This window comes from Argopecten irradians, chromosome 9 (assembly GCF_041381155.1).
Source record: "Argopecten irradians isolate NY chromosome 9, Ai_NY, whole genome shotgun sequence".
Taxonomy (NCBI): Eukaryota; Metazoa; Mollusca; class Bivalvia; order Pectinida; family Pectinidae; genus Argopecten; species Argopecten irradians.
Genome location: NC_091142.1, coordinates 3,637,403 through 3,657,428, shown reverse-complemented (window position 1 = coordinate 3,657,428; position 20,026 = coordinate 3,637,403). Strand labels below are relative to the sequence as shown.

The 20,026-nt window shown below is 33.5% G+C and overlaps 2 protein-coding genes across 2 annotated transcripts; one reads left to right on the top strand and one right to left on the bottom strand.

The window, feature by feature from the left end:
* The first annotated feature begins 437 nt into the window (after positions 1–437).
* On the top strand, positions 438–11,839 carry LOC138331213 (uncharacterized). Its single transcript, XM_069278697.1, has 16 exons — positions 438–452; positions 652–725; positions 1,019–1,153; positions 1,848–2,027; positions 2,458–2,654; positions 3,088–3,450; positions 3,657–3,789; positions 4,367–4,569; positions 5,637–5,655; positions 5,995–6,157; positions 7,310–8,108; positions 8,526–8,616; positions 8,904–9,085; positions 9,468–9,665; positions 10,316–10,506; positions 10,885–11,839. Exons 1-16 carry the CDS (start codon positions 438–440, stop codon positions 11,161–11,163), a joined length of 3,222 nt encoding a protein of 1,073 aa, XP_069134798.1. The 3' UTR covers positions 11,164–11,839.
* Positions 10,556–19,999, bottom strand: LOC138331114 (uncharacterized). Its single transcript, XM_069278574.1, has 8 exons — positions 19,778–19,999; positions 19,101–19,181; positions 18,270–18,496; positions 16,631–16,739; positions 13,716–13,835; positions 12,309–12,376; positions 11,769–11,846; positions 10,556–11,157 (listed from the first exon to the last, which is right to left on the bottom strand). The coding sequence occupies exons 1-6, from the start codon at positions 19,839–19,841 to the stop codon at positions 12,345–12,347; spliced, it is 633 nt and encodes a 210-aa protein (XP_069134675.1). The 5' UTR covers positions 19,842–19,999; the 3' UTR covers positions 10,556–11,157; positions 11,769–11,846; positions 12,309–12,344.
* Between the last annotated feature and the right edge of the window lie 27 nt (positions 20,000–20,026).

Here is a 20,026-nt window from a genome sequence, read left to right as displayed (position 1 = left end):
AATAAGTTGGTTTGCACTATCAAGTTTAGTTGACCCGTACAACACTAACAATGATTGTTCATGCACATATGATTGTTAATATTTCTGCTGCTTTATCATTTGTCTAAGTGGGTGTATTTATAACTTAGCTGATGAAATGCAGGCTGGGGAATCCACAGGCACTATGACATTTCCTGATTGGACAACAGTTGGTACAACATCAGAGTTAGAAACTGATGAGATGTTCAGCTTCTGGGCGATAGTAACACATAAGGTATTTGGTTAATGGCTACAGTAGAAACAATAGTGATTTCCTTCTTCTTTGTTTATTTCCATATTCATAAAAGCATTGTGCTTACATATTACATATTAAGTTCCAGTTATTACTAAATGAGTTTTCTCAAGATCCCTAATCTATATTATACGTGTATTCTCTTACTCTTGATGTTTATGGAATGATGACGAACTACAGTGTTTGGATTTCGATATATTTCATTTGCTCCATTGCAATATTTGGCTTACATATTTTCTTAATTCGTCAAATATTGGCTTCTTGTCTTGAATTGCTTTTCTTATTTATTTTTGTTGTTTTTTCTTGGCCTAGCGGTCACATAATTGTGTTATACTGCCGGAAAGTACATCCAATCTATAATTAAACGATATATCTTGTAGATTCACCTTAAGCCTTTTATCGGATGGTCGCTCCGAGATATAAAAATGGAGTTTGGTGCTGCGTATGAAATACAGTAAGGGCTATGATTGTCTCTGTGTATCTTTTAAAAAACACAAAAAAGACACTTTATCATCAAGCATGCTTTGTTTCTAAAAAACTATGCTACATTTTGTCCATCATATATAGGACTGAAACATCCTCATTTCTCCGTTATATTAACAATATAACCATCATACAAGTATTTACGTTTGGCTTTCGGTTTTGTTTTTAAGAACCCCCTTGCCTCAACCAGCCAATGAGACCTAATAGACCCTGACGTGGGTGTACAGATATCGTAATCTAATATTACTTTTAATTTCATTTCAGATTGAACCAACACTTGGAGACCAAGTCAGATATAGCTGACACAACATACTGTACCAATAGTGTGTCCGAGGTTACCGGCTCATGGAAACACGACACAAACAAACTGGATGTAGAGGCTTTCGACATCGAAATCTGGTATACTTGTTAGGAATGTTTACATGTACCGGTATACAATGACTGATTCTGGCTTCACAATACAAATGTTAACACAATTGAACCACTGAAATTGATTGTTTTCTATTTGTTTGCATATGATGTATTAAGAAAGGTTATATGAAATTCAGTAATTGCAAATCGTAGGTTAAAGAAAAGCAGTTTTTTGAATGAAGATTACTGCATCTATTTATCATCATAACTGCCTAGACTTTGTCACTGAATTGAAAGTGAAAATAGAATTGTAAACTGATTGAAACTAATAAATACTACGAGAAACAATTGTTTTTTTTATTTAACACAAAGTTACCACAATTGAACTAATGTTTTAACTATTTGTTTTAACTAATTTTTAACTATTTGTTTGCATATGATGTAATAGAAATTGTTATCAAATCCGTATAGAAATGGTCTGTTAATGATTAAAGAATTGTTATTTTTTACATTCAAATATGGAAAAAACTAATTCATTTGTCATTAAGCAATATTAATCATAATAGTTCGTACTACAACACAAATAGTCGAACTTATTAAATATGTATATATATATCAATATATCGATATGTAAAATTGATATTGGTTGTTGGGGTTTTTTTTTTTTGTGGGGGGGGGTTTATCTTGGAAGAATTTTTATATGTTCCGTATTTGATTTGTATGTGTATGTGTTTTTCTTTAGGGACGTACTGTTGGAAAACGAACAGAAAGCAAACACTTCGATATGTAAAATGGAGATTGCCAAAAAATGCAGAGCAAACTGTAAAGATCCTGTTTTAAAAGAGTTTAGTGAATTGACAATGAAGGGAGTATGTGGGGATCCCGAGAACCCGATCTACAGGGACAGCAGTAACTTTAACAGGTTAAATTACAAAATTGATATATAAATACAGTATAACCCGTCTTAGATACCACCTCTGTATAAAAACAAATATCTTAACATGAAATTTTTTGTGGTCTCAAATGTCCAATTTCATCACAACTCAACCTGTGTATAAAGACCAACTGGCTACAATGCCCAGTTTCCCCACTATTCATTGGGTGGTCTTTTCCAGCCATATTTGATTAAATAGCTGAATAGCGTATGTTATTCTTAACTATAGTTTCAAATGATGAGGTTCAAAGACTTCGAACGTCTTCTGCAGAATTATTGAAACAAATTATTTAGTATATAATGTAGTTTAAGTATATTTTTTTTAAGTTCGTAAGAATTTACGGATGAGGTGACAAACGTAAAAAGTAATTCCCCATCGATGTGAATATTGATATGTTCAAATTTTTTTCCACCACAGTCTTAAAGAGCTGTTTGGAAAGCTGATTGATTTCCCTGATACGGACTCACAGTCAGACTGGTGTGGACAGCCTGGAATGGCGTGTATAGGTTGTGAGGAAACGGACAGCTCGATTTGTGCTAACCGACTTCTTACGGCACAAATGGCGGCCACTACTACACGATTGGCTAAATTTGTTAAGTCTGAATGGCCTAATCGTAAGTTGTTTAAAGCACACGAATAATATATCTATAAAGGTTATTAGAAATTCAGTAATTGCAAATATTAGGTCAAAGAAAAACGGCGTTTTGAGTGAAGCTATCTGCATCTACTTATCATCATAACTGCCTAGATTTTTATCACTGAATTGAAACTTATAAATACTGCTAGAAATAATATGTTTTTATTGAGCTAAAGACATGATTATTAAAGCGGTTGTCGCACAAGCAATGCTGCGCTGAAATGAGATTATGCCAGTTGTATTTTCTATCTATAATTCCTATAGCCTTTGAATTCAATTGCGCTAGTTCATCGTTGCAATAACCTTTAACATATCGTCGTTGTGGTAGAAGTTTGCCGCCGATAACTATAATTAGATGGACAGTACGGTGATTCAGTTTTATTGCATGTGTGATAACATTACCTTTTAAGGTAATTTGATCCTGAAAGAAGGCTGGAGCGAACCAACATCTCAGTACCCTGATGGTAAATATGGACCCAGGTCGTTATTTTATGAAGGCCGTGCTGCAAAAGTAGGAGTTAGCACACCAACTACTTCTCAAAGTATCAGCAAAATGATGGAGACAAGTCCTGGCATTGCCCACCGTCTGCTAGAGCTAACTTCGTGTGCCGGATTCACATTCTATGAAAGGATGTCTGACACCCAACAAAACATCATCAACACGTGTTTGAAGAAACCCGCGGCAAGGAGAAGGAGAAAAAAAAGAGAGGCGTCCCGAGAGGAACTTTATGATGCTGAAAAGCAGCAATTTATTATCAAATTAACGAATTTAGGTATGATCAATTTTTCGTTTCGATAAATGCCATAATTTGGAGTAGTAAAGAATTTTCAAGTTTAAATCATAATCACTTTAACTACTTCTTTTGGAGTTTACCATATCTTCTCTGAGTTTTTACTGGGTTTTTTTGGGATTTTTTTTTATTTGAAATGTTTATTCACATTGTGTACATGAAGTTTCTTCTTCCTTTTCGTCCCAAAGCAATAAAATCTACGCCTACACCTCAAACCCATTTTGACACCCATTCTACCTACCCAAAGGATGTGGCCCCCATGGATATCTTAGGTCCAGTGGACGAATCCTTTTCCGTGGACAACAACGCACAAATGAAAAGGTATGGAATCTATTATTTACTTAGCCTTGATGTCATTATGGGTTTATTTTTAATTTCTTTGGGTATGAAAATAAATGTTTGCAAACTGAGTGAATTTTTTGCATAACCCGATGAAATTAAAAAATAGTGACATCAATGCTTAAATTTTTTGGGGGGTTACCTTTATAAGTTATAATAAAACACGTTTTAATGTATGATTCCATTGGCTTTTTCAGGGGATATTTTTCTAAATCAATACGCAACGTCAATGTTTCTATTGTGACGTGGCGATAACGTTGGATTTTTGCCCCATTACCTATCGAATTTATCTCTTAGTGATATGCAAAACAAAATCAGAAAGATTTAGAATGAAAACAAAGATAAAATAATTGAGATTCTATAATTTACGTTAGAGCTGTATTACTTTTACTCAACACCAATAATTCATTTGTATACAACGTAACTTTCCTGTAAGAGTATCTGCACTATGCTGCATTGCATCAAAGGTGTCGAAGGTAAATAGAAGAGACTATCAGATGCAAATATATATTTTCATTATCAAGTCATTATATTTTTTGTCTTTTTCGTATGTAACCAGAATGATGCAATATCCCCTGAATGACGTGGACTTTGACCCCGAGGGTCCTACCGACGCGTCCTGTGGTACAGACACGAGACGATGTAAAGATTGCCAGACATACGAGGATGTGGAAGATCCCTGGGACTGGTGCCTCACGCGGGCCATGACCCCGAGGATGGCACTTAGACTTCGGCGGCTGGTTATTCTCAGTAAAATCAATCGTACGTTTATTGCTTTAAACCACAAGTTTAGAGAAAAATGTTTACGCTAAAAAATTGAATAGCGAAAAAGATCGTCTATTTATTAATATGGTCCCCGCAATATAGAGTTCCGGTTGTTCAAAGCATGATCAGCTTTTATACATGATTAATTAAATTTTCATTTCTCATTTACTGTAACATTGTGATTGTATCTTTACCAAAATCCGCAAGCAGGTAAAGAATGAAGTTCTTAAGAATCTTTTCTTTTTTATAAAATTTGCTTTACCAGAAATTATTTTATCTTGATTCTAAAATTGTCGTTAAGCTGTGATTTACATAATAATTTTTTGAACAACTGGGCCAAGATGATTCCTTAGTTTCCGCACTACAGCTACACTGCTTTATGGTATATGTAAAGTCTGCCATTTCACTTATGGTCTTTTGATGACTGTAAAAAAACTGTATTAGTATGTGTTTTATGGGAACGTGGCTTTAGTACTTATGTAATAGTTCATCTAATATTACTGCTTTAACTTTTAAAATGATGTATAGATGTTATTTCCCCGATGAGACAATTTCATGATTTTTATTTTGATAAGAATTTCCACTGAAAAGTGTTCAACCATTGTTATTTTTAACAGCAATATGACTTACACGTCATCTGCTATGCTATTCCTTTCAGTTTATTTGCACCTGATATTGCAACAGAAATTAACGAAAACTTATATATACAGCGAAAAAGCATTCCTCCCTGTGAATATAAACAACTGGATATCCACTCATATACTATATTTCTTACAATAATTGTCAACTCCCGTTTGAAATGTTCCAATATTTAACTTCAATGGTATTAATGTCGATAACATGTAGTTATCTTGCCATTGCAGATTCAAAATTATTCTTTTCTTGGGTTAAAAATCTAGTTTTGCTAGGAATTTTACGTTAAATAATCTCTCTTTTGATTTGAGTTTAATCAATTTTGGTTTATTTTTTCGCTGCTAATCATTTAGTGTTTAAATGCATTCCAAAATTATTAACATTTATTGTATTTATTTCGTTTCTTATTTTTGTTTATGTTTGTAACTTAGCCGAGCAATTGCCACACAGGTAACCCAAATAATAACAAATTCAGGAAATACATATTTACAATTATTATTATACACTATTAATACAAGCAATATACAATAAGATATACAGTTACTTTACAAGATTCTTTTTACTATTTCTCTATTTTATAAAACCCCACTCACATCCAAACACTCATCCTCTTGTGATACACTCAGCAAGCGAACTTACACACTTTTATTATTACATTAGAATATACTTAAATACAACTAAAATTAACCTAACAGCCCTACAGTCTTTGTAGCATCACAAATATCACATCCGGGTTCAATGTCTTCAATCCTGATACTGATGATGTAATATCGGTCTCCTTGAGACCAGGAACTGTCTGATAAACTCCGTCGAAGCTGTTGTCCTCGACGTCGCCGGCTTCAGTTACGAGGCCCAATTTAAGTATAACAACCACTCTCAGGTTGTACTAGCCGTAAAGGCTACAACAGAGCACACACTCCATCGTGTCCTCCTCTTTACCTCCCACAATCAGGTAATCGTGGTACGCCGCTTACATAGCGAATAAGTACAGCATCTATGATATATGTGTATATCCGACCAATCCGGTCTCTCCCGGCTTCCGTATTTTTCTGTACTGGACAGCGAGTCCTTGCACGTGAAGCTACAACATACGATAATAATCCCTAAACTTACTATTTACACAATTAGTACAATTGATATCATAAATAAACACGTATATAGGCATTAACTAACCATATAAATACCCCAGTATGCCTATACTGTTAACGTAAACAGTACTCGCGCACGTGCTAAAGCGTACCCGGTTAACACAATAACAACTATTTCATACCCGTTTAAAATGACCTCTTTCAACAATTACTTTCAAAATCATCAACTATATACACACTCAGAAAGATAAGAAAGATAGATTAAACTTACCGTGACTGTAATTCACGCTTCCTGCGAACATACAGGCATCAGCATTTACATGCCCTTGCTTGATACGTTCTCCATTATAACGCCTGGTGGATTACTCACTACGGCAGCCCAAACGACCCAGCCGTATAGTCGCGTATAGCGTAAACGCACATACTTACCCGTCGTACCGTCGTACCGTACACATACTAAACTATTCTACCTACCTTTCCAATAATGAAATAGAGTCGGATTGTGACAATGTTTATATTTTGTCTATTTATGTTTTCAATTTTGTTTCATGACAAAATGTAGCGACTGTAAAGGTACCGAAAGAACAAGATGACGGCGCTATTGTCATATATAGGAATGTCGGCAGGTACACAATTTACCTAAAACTTATCGTTTTTAGTTATTTTCTTTATATTATAATATCATCAATTGGCAAAGATAGATGTTTTAGTTTACACTACAAACACAATACTACACTCTGTATCTATTTGTTAAAATAATATATTTCTATTTAATCTGATTTACGTAACTGAAAAATTGCTTTGATAAGAGTACATGTATGCAACTTTTTCTTATCTTGTTTTGATGTCTCTATGTAAAAATCATGACTGTATATCTGTCGAATATAGGAGATTTTATTGCAATTTTAATAGAACTACATTATAAAGATATGTCACTGTCAATTTGTTTTACAATCCAACGTTTTCGTGATATCATCTAAATAATTTCACGATGTACAAGTTGTTAATGCACGTAGTTAATGACCAGTTTAGTATTAAACATATATCTGTTACATCACAGAGCTTTGCGATTGGAATTAGGAAGTCCGGGTATATCCCAGAAGTCCCTAGCCAATATGGCGATCTCTGCCGGATTTGACTACATTTCTCTTGCCGGATCTTCCGGTATTGACGTATTTGTACGGGATCAGTCCGGTTATTGGGCCACTTTAGAGGTCTACCCCCGTATCAGTGTGCTACATGTCAATCCGTCAACATCTGAAATGGACGACTACAAACCTATCTATGTGAAACCGGAATCTGCCGAGACTATACCAGGCGTTATAGATGGAATCAATGAAAAACTTCCATTGTCAGACAATTACATGATATCAGATTTCAAACCATTCGGAAAACGTTATTTCCGAATTGACGTTCGTCTACTAGAATGCATTGAAGAGGTCACAAGTGATTTAGAGGGAAAACTCCTAATTTTAGCAAGCTACAAAACGTCTTCTATGAATGATGAAAACATTGAGGAGAGACATGAAGAAGAAAGAATTTATTATACTAGGGGACAGGCCGTGCAGATCGCCGGTATAAAACCAGTAGATGGCGTCACAACCTTTGACCTCACAGAAATTGCGTCATCACTTATCAGGAGGTGTGTCCCCGCTCTCAGTCTAAAACAGATGTCGCTGAGTATTGGTTGTCACGCGAGGTTTATTTACGTCGACGTGAGGGAAAAGAAGGCGGATGTTTCTGTTAATTTCTGGAACGTGGACAATGATAAATTATACAAAACCGTAAAGGAATTGGTAGATGTTCACAAGAAAGGTACACATATCTACCGTAACATTTAACAATATCAAATGATGACTATTTGAGTCGGTATAAAATAATGTATTTTGTTAATTTCTGGAACGTGGACAAGGATCAATTATACAAAACCGTCAAGGAATTGGTAGATTTTCGCAACAAAGATACAAATATATACTGTAACGTTAAATAATGTTAAATGATGACTATTTCAGTTGGTATAAAGTAATGTATCTTGTTGCTATTGTAATCCATATGAAGACATGTCCTGTCGGTCATGCATTGCTAACAGTTTGGTTTTTTTTATGAATAACAAATATATAGAAAGTTTTTGGCAATGACATGATTTGCTTCAATACGATTCTGCTTATAACATAATATGATTGTAACATTGACATTAGTGATAGACGTTTTGATACAAACCCCATATTTTAGGAGGGGTCCTTGTGCAAAGCAAGAAAACTGGAACAAAATGCGCAGATCATCCGTTAGGAAATGACGCATTCTACATCAAATATGGCGACAGGTAGGCTTTTATGATTATTGAGTTTTTGTTATATACAATATTGATAAACATGTAGCACTGTAATTAAAAAATCACAAAATTACAAGATGTACGTTGTAAAATATGCAAGCACCATTGAAAGAATTAAAAACAAATAATTGTTTCCTTAACTATATGAATATGCAGTCAGTGCTACTATTATTAAATATTTCTCATAAAGAAACGCAAGCATTTTTGATCTTATCAGTATAAGACGTTTAATATATTACAATATTTGCAATTAAAGTTTTTTATATCCTTTTTCCCAGTGATTGCAAGCCGGCGGGGTACTACAAAAACTTCTGTGAGGATACGAAATCACACAGGAAAACTCTCTCTTCGAGTCTCTCCTCTCATCTTTGGGCCGGTGCTCAGGTACTTTCCAAACCGAAATTGGATAGACAGACGGAGGACTGTTTTGTCAACAATTGTGGAGGATGTATCGGCAAAGGTATCATAATAATCAGAAATCAAACTAGTGTAATGTTAAGTAATGCGTTGATTTTATCTTCCATGTAAATGAACATCGAATGGTCATGTTAAGTCAAAAAACGTCATTGTCTATTGAACCTTCTTGTATTTTGCAACATTGACAAAAACAGGGCCCCGACTGTCAAATGAATACTCCTGTATAGGTATATATCTTAACTCCCCTCGGTGTCACTATTAACGTAGGACTTATATGTGTTTTACTTTATATCAAAAAGAATTGTTTAGTATTATCTTGTCGAGTCTTGATGTTTGTTTGAAACTTTTTGCACTTGCGACGCAGCAGGACTATGACTACCCTTTAATAATAGGATTTAAAAGTATCTCATTTTTCTTTCTCATAGGTGATATATGGAAGAAGAAGTTACGGGCGTGTTATGGTCTTCTAAAGATGATCGTAGATGCCACCGCCTCCCCTTTCCCAAACATGACGGATAATGCGGCATTCTTCAATACAGAAAATCAGGATTCGAAGATTCACTCCTTGGCTTGCCATGACGACAGCGTTTGTGTCGAAAATCTTCCTCTTTTCTCAAACTTTAGTATGTAATTTATTTCCATTAGATTAAAATGAATATTTGATATGATGTAACATTAGCGTCTCATTATTTGCGTTGTAGGCAGTGTATATAAGACATTGTATATATACATTGCGCATAATTGTCTTATTAGAGGACTTGATTGAAGAGATTATTTAAATAAAAAGGTTTTATGAATGGTCGACTGATGTAACTAAATTTGTAGACTGATCAATCATCGTCCTTGGCTTTGGCACTTTTAATCTTTCTATAATCTTGTAAAGACCTAATGCAATTATTATATAGAGGACCTTACATGAGTGGCTATATGTGATATTAAATGTATCTATCGAGTTCAATAATTTCATATGACACGAGTCTTTAGGCGAGTGGCATGTCAATTTATTTAACGAGTTTGACATGGTTGGACGGGCCATTTACGTGGTCAATGTTCTTATGTACTTGTTGAATTCTGCTTTTATTTTACTTAACAATTCGCTTATTAAATTACTTACTTTTTCGATTGCTGCAAACATGTTTTTATTTTTTAATAAAAAAAAAACATTATTTGTACTTTTCTTCAAACTATTGCATCGAACGGATTTATTGATTTCAAGTTCCAAGATAACACAGATTAAAAAAAATGTTTTACAATTTTGTGGGTTTTTTTTCAGTTTCGACGGTTAATGAGAAATACCGTCCATTTGCTGACAAAAATATTGAAGAGATGATTTATGGTCCGGTTGATAACCCTTCCCCAGTACTCGATATGCTTGAACAGGAAATGGCGTATAGGGTCAAAGGTCATATCCGGGTTTATATTGAAACAAAGGATGACTTGTCGGCGCTGGAACAAGTGTTAAAGGTACGACTTTTCGTTGTTATTCATATCTAATCACAATGAAAAAATCAAGTTGAATTACAATATCTTGATTATTTATTCTGCAATTCTGCTTTCCCAACACATAGACTAATAAGATAAAATAGTAATACAGTGTCAGGTGAGTATACGTCATTAAGACAATATCTGAAAAAATAGTGTATTAGTTAAACGACCTTTAATACAGAACGATGTATTTTTTTAATTCAGAAGTAAATTGTAACTTATCTATCGTTTTGGATATTTATTTGTATCTTGATTTATGCTAATGGCTCATGTTCCCATGAAAAAATGTATACACAAGTACCCCAAAGAACATCTCTATAACTCATTGTTCTTATTTTACATACTGTTTTTTTTCAGATTCTCATGGTCTATAACAAAAATGTCACTGACATCCTGATCGAGATCACTGATGAGACACTACGAGACTTCACCAGCAGTAGGCTTCAAAAGAAACTTGACAAATGGAGTAGCTCAGAGTGTCCAACTCGCAGTCGACAGGTTATCTCCCCTTACACCATATCTCTAGTCCCAGAAGATCGAACGCGCCGAAGTATTGAACTCAGTAAGCACCGGAACAAGCGGAAGGCACAGATGCGGAACTGGGAATTGGACTGGGCATCCAAAATCAGTCTGTAAAAGAGGAATGCAATTGTCATGACATTTTTATTTGATTTTGAACATAGATTGAACTTGGAAACAATATAAGTAACTTAACAACTGCATTGCAATAGCAACTACAGTGTCTTTTATAATTTATTGTATTACATTTTGCGAAACAAAATTTGACATTTCAATTATCTAAATATCGATATGCAATGCCAGAGTATATATTTGATATGAATGGAATTATCAGGCAGCCAAGTTTTACGCTTAATAAATCAATAAAAAAGAAATAATTACACTGAAATAACTTTTTATAATTCATCAATTTAAAATGAAGTCAGCAAGATTACATTTAATTTTGTTTTCGCTTTTTCCCGTCCTTCTTAGAAATAGCTACCCAACAAAGAAATAGCCTTTACTAGGTTTAATATTTAATTTTGATGAATCATTTTAGTTCCTTGATGTGAATCACTTCCGTGATCTTAAATACAAATATCATCAAATAACAATTGGAATACACAGAATCATGTATTAAATGTGTAACAAAATTTAACATGGTGTATTTCACTCATTTGAGACTTTAAACGAGGATGGTTTTAATGATGTAAACGATGACACTAAAATATGTTTATACTTACATTACAACGGTGTACTATTATTTAGCTGTTGTTGCAAAAATTCTTAAATGCTTTGTTCACAAACACCTCAAAACAGCTCTGTGAACAATTAAATAAATTAATAAAAATATATAACAATTGCGCTGAAAAGTGTTTTTTGTTCTTAAATGTTATTATTGACATAAAACAGGTGACAAACTTGACTTTTTCATATTCATTTACGGTAAATTCTATTTCTCGCTTTCATTTAGAGAACTTTAGCAACATGCACTGTGTCATAATATCTTTCCGCCATAAAATATAGTGCCTAAATAGCGCACCAATATTCTGTTATTTAACATTTTGAATTAGCACCAACAAATTACACAGCAAATGCAATAATATTTAAAAGAAAATGTCAAAATGTTAACAGATTTAGGAGTTGACCAATGCGAGAAATAACCTAAACTATTAAGTTTAGCACACGATGTTCCCGTTGAGAGACTTATAATTATTGGATAAAATATGTTAACATTTATATATAGACATAACGGCATTTTATCACTTAAGAATTACACTTACTTGCTATTTAGAAACCTAAATTGGTATATTCTGTTCTTAAGCTGTCCTCTTCCTCCGATATCTGGTTTCTTGACAAATATGAATGTCGATGTAAATTGAAGTTGTAATTTTGGGTTACAGGTTTATTAAAAGAAAAACATCCATATTGTGGCAGTCCATATTGACAGAAATAAGCACTGTATTTACTAAACTATTGAAAGTTACAGTAATTGTCTTCACAAATCTTTGGTTTAATGAAAATAAAAAACAATTATATCTATCATGTTCATGCAGACTTCAGAGAAATATTTTCAATGAAAAATAACTATAAGCGTTCCAGTATAACCCTTAAATAATTATAAATTAAAAAAGATAAATAACGTCAAACGCTTATTAAACCAATTACACAATATACAAACCTGATACTTCCCTGTTACAAATATAAACAGCAGAAGCAATAGAGTATTGATCTTTAACTTCTGTAGGTCGATGTGAAATGTTGGAGGTATTCAATCGCATTCACACATTCACACTGATAAACAGCGCACAATATAGAACACGTAACAAAACGAACGCACACAGCTATGTTCTAATTTCAATCCATCAAGTTATTACGTGAGCCATTCTGCAATTATGAAGCAATTAAATATCTAATGCTTACCTTATTTACAAATAGGATAGTCAATTTCGCATTCATACATTTGCACAGATCAACAGCAAACGATAGAGAACACACAACGAAAGGAAACATAGTGAATATAAATAGACGAACGACACACAGTCAACAAATGAATCACATCACATCACGGATATCCAAACGTTTCACATAAACGCCTTAAAACGTAACCTATACAATTATATTATGTATGTAGATAAATTCAGACTTAACAATATATGCTTTATGGCTGTCTATGATTATTTAGTGTATTGTATTTTTTGAAATATTTGTGTATAAGTTGAAAAAGACAATTACATATATTTAGAAAAACAAGTAGAGAAATGATAGATAATATAAAAAAAGTTCAAATAAAAGTTTAAAAGTGTAATAAACAAATAAGATAAAACATTTCAATGCATTTATTACAGAAAATGTTCTTGAACATTCTGGTCACTGTTTAAACTAAGACAATTTGAAATATGTATTTTTTACGATGGAACATTTCAATGCATTTATCTCTTAAGTGTCGTTCATCAACATTTATAATAAAACAATATCATAATATATAAGAAGTATAATATATAAAATAATTACCATTGCAAATTTCATTGCACTCATTAAAGCATTTTCTTGAAAATTTTGTTGCCATTTATACTTAGATAATATTGAAATAAAATATAGTCTCCATTACGATTGTATATGTCAATGCATTAATTACAGAAATCTTTAAAATGCCTCTAACATGTTTGTCACTATTTATATTATTTTACCTGTGAAGCAGGACGTGCCATCGAGACGCAAATGTCTGTCACACCTGTCACACTCCCTCTTCTTGCAGTAACGCCCTCTAACGTCAGAACAGTTAACAGACGTATCATTCCATTGGCAGTCTGAAAGAGGATGGAAAAGTTGTTTTTCGTTTTTTATCCCCCGCTTTCTCCGAAACGGGGGATATTAATTTTGGTTTGTCCGTCTGTCTGTCTGTCTGTCCGTCTGTCTGTAACACTTTGTTTCCGTGCAATAACTGTAACAAATGTAAACCAATTTTCTATAAACTTTGTGACAAGGTTTTATGCCTTAAGGGCTCGGCCAAGTTCGATCCCGACTGTCGGTGGACCGTATTTAGCGGAGGTATGGTCCTTTGAATCACTAAAAACGTCCTTTTCTGTCATTTCCGTGCAATAAGTGTAAGAAATGTAAACCAATTTCCACAAACTTAGTAACAAGGTTAAATGCCTGAAAGACTCAGCCAAGTTCGATCACGAATTTCAACGGGCCTTATTTAGCAGAGTTATGCCCATTTGCTTAAATAAAAAAGTCAGTTTCTACCACTTCCGTACAATAACTATAATAAATATTAACCGATTTTCTTCAAACTTGGTAACAAAGCTGAATGCCTGAAGTGCCTGGCCAGGTTCGATCAACTCTTTCAGCGGATGTTATTTGTCAGAGTTATGACCCTTTAATTTACTACAAATGTCATTTTTTTCTGCAGTTTCTGTGTAATAACTAACCAATGTTAAAACTAATACTGTTAAAACTTGGTAACAAAGTTTAATGACTTAAAGCTGACAATGCAAGTTAAAAACATGCATTTGAAATTAAAAAAAATATATATTAACGAAATATTTTTTTAAAATTGTTTCTGAGACATTCCCTAGTTATGACAGTGTGGTATCTAAGGAAGTGGCAGCCATTTTTCTTTTGTTCTGCTTAGTAACCTTCACTGGCCAACCCCCTATATAAAGCACGGGACACTTGACACACGTGTGTCATTCTAAACATGTTTTGTCTCAGATACACATGCCCCGATATTGCAAATAACATTGTCAAATTGCACTCACCTGACAATATTTCATTGATGTAATAGATGAATGTGTTGTCAGCTATATCCCAACATATGTCCAATACGAACTAATAAAACACTTCAATATACACCAAGTTTTAAACGTACATGTACATCGACACGTGTGTGTCCTTGATAGTTGTCGCTCGTTCGGGTCAGGTACGTAGTCACGTGTACATGGTCAGTTGAGTGCATCGAGTACGATGATATACGTGGAGATATTTGGACGGATTATTGTTTGGGTTTCTATTCACTTGCGTTGGAATTTATTTTGAGAAACATCTAAATGACATCTTAGAGGAGTTGACATGTTTTCTTGCTAAAAAAAGTCCCATATAGTTTTACAGGTGAGGGTTTTGTTTACCTATTTGTAGGTGATATATACTGTGGACTGCTAGCTAGGTGTATGGGTACATGAATGAGCGCACGTGTGTCGATTCACGCGCTTTATATAGGGGTCGGTGAGTCGTCGGAATGTAAAACAAAAATGGCTGTTCTCAACCGGGGAATGTCTCATAAACGATTCTTGAACAACGAGTATACTTATTTTTAAAAAATACATCATTTTAATAATTTTAACTTGCATTGTCAGCTTTAAGGGCTTAGCCAAGTTCGATCAAACATCTTACTTCCGAATAAGACTTCAGTTTATTTTTTCATGTTTCAACCAAGGTTAAACATAACCTCAATAATGTGTAGCTATAATATGTCCTGAAAGCGGGGGATTGAAATTCCACGAATTTGCTTGTTATGCCTGTTGTGTAGTATGTTTGTCGGAGCCGGAAGAAAGTTGATTTCGCTATTCCGTCTTTGCATAGTACAGAGTTATCTCCTTTTAGAATAGGTATCGATTGTGACGTCTTTGTTTTGTGAGCAAAACATACGTCCGAAGTTTTCTCTAAAAAAGTATGATAATGTGGTCTCAATCACAAAATTTTACAATTAAACAATCAATACTTATCCGCAACAATTGACACCTCTGTAATATGCAAATACAGAATAGTTTTGGTCAATCAAAATTCCGCGAATAACAATGGGGGAAAGTGAAGAGATTCGAAAATAAAGAAAATCTTCTTAAAAAATTAAACAACTAACAGTATAACTACACAAGTAACGTCTGGACTCTTAAATTGCATTGTGATGTTCTTCTCTATTCACAAATGCCCTAAAATATCGATAATAAGCCTGAATCGAACATAGGCCGCACTTGAAGTAAGCCTTGGATTTCTTGAAGGGAAGTTATCTAAAATCAAGACATCTGTATCGTCTGAACTGTGAAAATATGAAATTGTCAAATGTCTGTTAATGTATAGATAAAATCGTGATGGCTGAACGTTCCTGTTTATCAAATTAAATATACTGATGTACTTTATTATTGTTTGTTTTAATTTTAAAACTGACGTACGATTTCTAAAATACCGTTAACCAATTTTCTTTCGTGTGCGATTTACTTTCGCGGATTTCGCGATCCAAATGAATTTGGGAAGTTTTATCTCCGCGAATAAATAATAACTAAAATTTTCATTCCGCGAAAATTATTCCCCGCAAACTTGTTTTGAAACTGGAATCGCGAAATTTTATAGCGCGAAAGAAAGTTGGTTTACAGTAATCTGCTGGAGTAAGCAAACTTATCATGGTTAACAGGAAAAATGATTTTGAAAAGAAGACGAACTTTAAAATAGGCCGGTCCTGAAAATGAGCCTGGGATTTCCTACCAAAAAGAATATAGGTCGCGGGATTATTATCGAGGTTTTAGGGTATCTATTTAAATAATACTGTTGTTTACTGTGACTTCAAATGAAAAAAATGTTTTATGTAAAAGTTATAAAACTTGCCTACCTGTTGTGGTCAAGGTCCAGCTAGGTTGGCTTGAGGCTGACAAGAAGTCGTTTTGGATCCAACAGCCACAGGCAAAACTGTACTGCCGTTTCCCATCCGACATTACGACCTGATTAGAAAACATGCTAATGCAGTATTGAATCAAGACTATAGCATGTTGTATCACTAGTATTTCAATGAATTGGGGTTTTTCAATCCTTTCACGGATGTTACGTCATGCTGTGCCATTCTGCGCGCCAGAACTCAAATATCTAATACATCTATTCCAGAACGGCCAACACGTTTAATTCAAGTAATTTGCATCAAATAAGAGGAAGCAAAACAAATGTGTTTAACTGATAAATGGGGTTAAAATATATCAGTTTGAAGACATCTTAACCTTGTTAATTGTTTTGAAACAATTAAAAGGGGTTTCAGAAAAAAGATGTCGTGACGTCACAAACGTTTACATCCGGGTCATCAAAGGTACAAACCGCAGTGATTTCAACGTATCGTGTTTCTGTTATACATGAAGAAGCTGTTAACAACACTATAATCACAAAAGTTTAATATGAGTCATAATACAGATTTCTAACACGTATAATATAGGCCCATATTGTGGGATGAGACAGAGACATATTTGATATATATTTGGTATTCTATCTTAAAACATCTTATTTTATGGTGGAAAAACGTGCATGCTTTTAATTTAACTAAAGTGCAAATATTAAATCTCAAACACAATCAGAACTGTAGTTTGAAATGTTGTATGAAGTGGATGCTTGTTATCAAACTAAAATAATATTTGATGAATAACATTGAATTTCGTAGTACAGGGCCGTTTTCGGTTATGCGGTTTGACTGGTTGGACCTAGTTGTTCGTTTATTAATTAAAGACGGACCTGGTGATTTTATATTGTTTTCAGACGAGCGTTGACAAAGACCACACAGGCCTCTATCAAAAGCTGCAGGTCCATCAAGATTTAAACTTGAAATAATGACTTTAACAAACGGTCGAACCGGTTGTTTCGTTAACTGTGGACTACGTTATGAGAAACTAAAGATAGCTTTATCCTTAGGTTTGTGCATAAATTCACATTTAAGAAATAATTTTGTATATTTCACTTGTTTTAAGAGTTGTTTGTCGAACTAATTATAACAAATGCACTGTAGATGCATGAATAAAGACTTACAAAAGAACGTAACAAAAATCTCTCTGAATCCATTTAATAAAATTTCATTTGTAGCTTTGAGAAGCTATCGCCTTAAGGCATATCAAATTATTGAACTCGTTGATAAATTCCATATCACATAGCCACGAGAGTAAGATTCATTTTATCACATAGCCACTAATGTATGATCCTTTATGTAAGGTACGTGTTACTTCAAGCGTGCGTTCCATTTTACACCTGCACAGAACAAACTCAGAGTGGCATGTCTTTGATAAATACCTTTGAGTTATCCCTGACATTTTGTGATATATTTTATATATATATTTATATTGTGTGTTAATGGAATGTCACGTACATTGACAAAAAAACAGAGTGACAAAGTAACGACATTGATAAATACATCATTGAAGGCGCTGTTATCAAATTATGATGGATATTCCCTATAGCAACATATAATTGAATTCACATTTTAAAAAACATATCTTTACCTTGTCAAGAAACAGCCCATCATTATTGTGCTGAAATATCCGAATACTAATTATTTCTCCGAAATCCGAATATATGTCGAATTGTCTTCTTTCGGCGATGTGGTAATCCGCTCCTAAATTGAATCCAGTCATGTCATTCCGCGTTCCGTTGATATCGAGGTAAAATGTATTCAGTGAGTTACTTAGACAAATTTCTCCTACGTATATTGTGACGATCCAATAAGCAGCTGTAACATTAAAAAATAAGGCCAATTACATAATGACCCGTTTAGGATTGTCAGTGTAATGATACGTGTTTCGTCAATCCGAAAATCCTTTCCAAGATTGATGCCACTTTAAATATTAAAGTCATATGCAGAGTTAACATCTGTATCGTACCCAATGAACAGTGTAAGGTTCCATGTAACACCTGAAGGTTAATACCAGTTTAATGCTGCATTTTTTTATTATAATTTCAAAAAAAATAAACATTTTATTTAATATTTCATGTAATAAACAATACAGAATTCCTTCACAAAAGGGCTCTCAAACTAATGTCTGTATTTATTTATCATAATTTTACATTCAAACTTGCATAAACCCTTTTTATTTTAACAGAGTCACTTTGTACATTTTTTAGAACTCATTCATTCATAAATATTTATAAAAAAAATTGATATAAAACAACATAACAAAATACCGTATGGTTCTGAAGCCTAAATATCATTAATAAACGAATGGTAAATCAAGCAAAATACAACAGTTTTTCTTTAATAATTCATAATAATGAATGTCTATCCATTGCTCTATAAGCAAATGACCTTGACAATGAAATTTTGACATTTTACTTACCATTTACACAATGGAATCCATAAATAACAACAATAAGGAAAATGTCCATAGCCGCCATTTTTTCCCCTATTATGTCGCGATCTGAATAAGATAATATAAAAAAACTTAAACACTATAATTAAGCATTAGGAATAACAATCTAATCGATTATCGAAAAAAAATGTATTACAATTTAATATAAATATTTAACATAGAGAAAAAAAATGTCTGTTTCTTGATGAATAACAGTATGATATATCTTCGTGTGGGGTGACGTATTTAACTTTCCTCCCCACTTGATGAAATAGAATTATTATACATCAAGAAACAAGTTATATTCTATTTATCACATTTTATATCTCTATCTTGGCTAGACGCAAGGATTTCATTGCGAAAACGTAACTTAATAGTGCATCTATTTATTACGCTTTCAGGCAAGGCACTGAAGGCAACAATATAAAAGCCTATTGATGGTAGTGTAGTGGATTTAAGTGAATAGATAGTATTCTACAGTTTCATTCACATACTTACAAGTATCTGGTCAAAGACACAATTACGAAACATGTTACAGGTTATATTACGTCTGAGCCGACAGGTGATATTGTTGATATTTCTAGAATCTTAGGGCTGCTTTAAATTAACCAATATAATGTACATAATTATGATCAGTAAAATAAAGTTTTAATAAAATTACTTACCTTGCAGTGAGTCTTTGTCAAAATACGTATTATCTTCTTTATACAAGTTTATTTGTGCACACATTCAAAAGATATTCTTAATGCATCTGTATTCATGCACACATTCAGAAGACATTCTTAATGCAGCTGTATTCATACACACATTCAGAAGACATTCTTAATGAAGCTGTATTTGTACAAACATTCAGAAGCTTCTCTATTAAACACACATGAAATGCATCTCCGACTTTTATATATAGTATATATCCG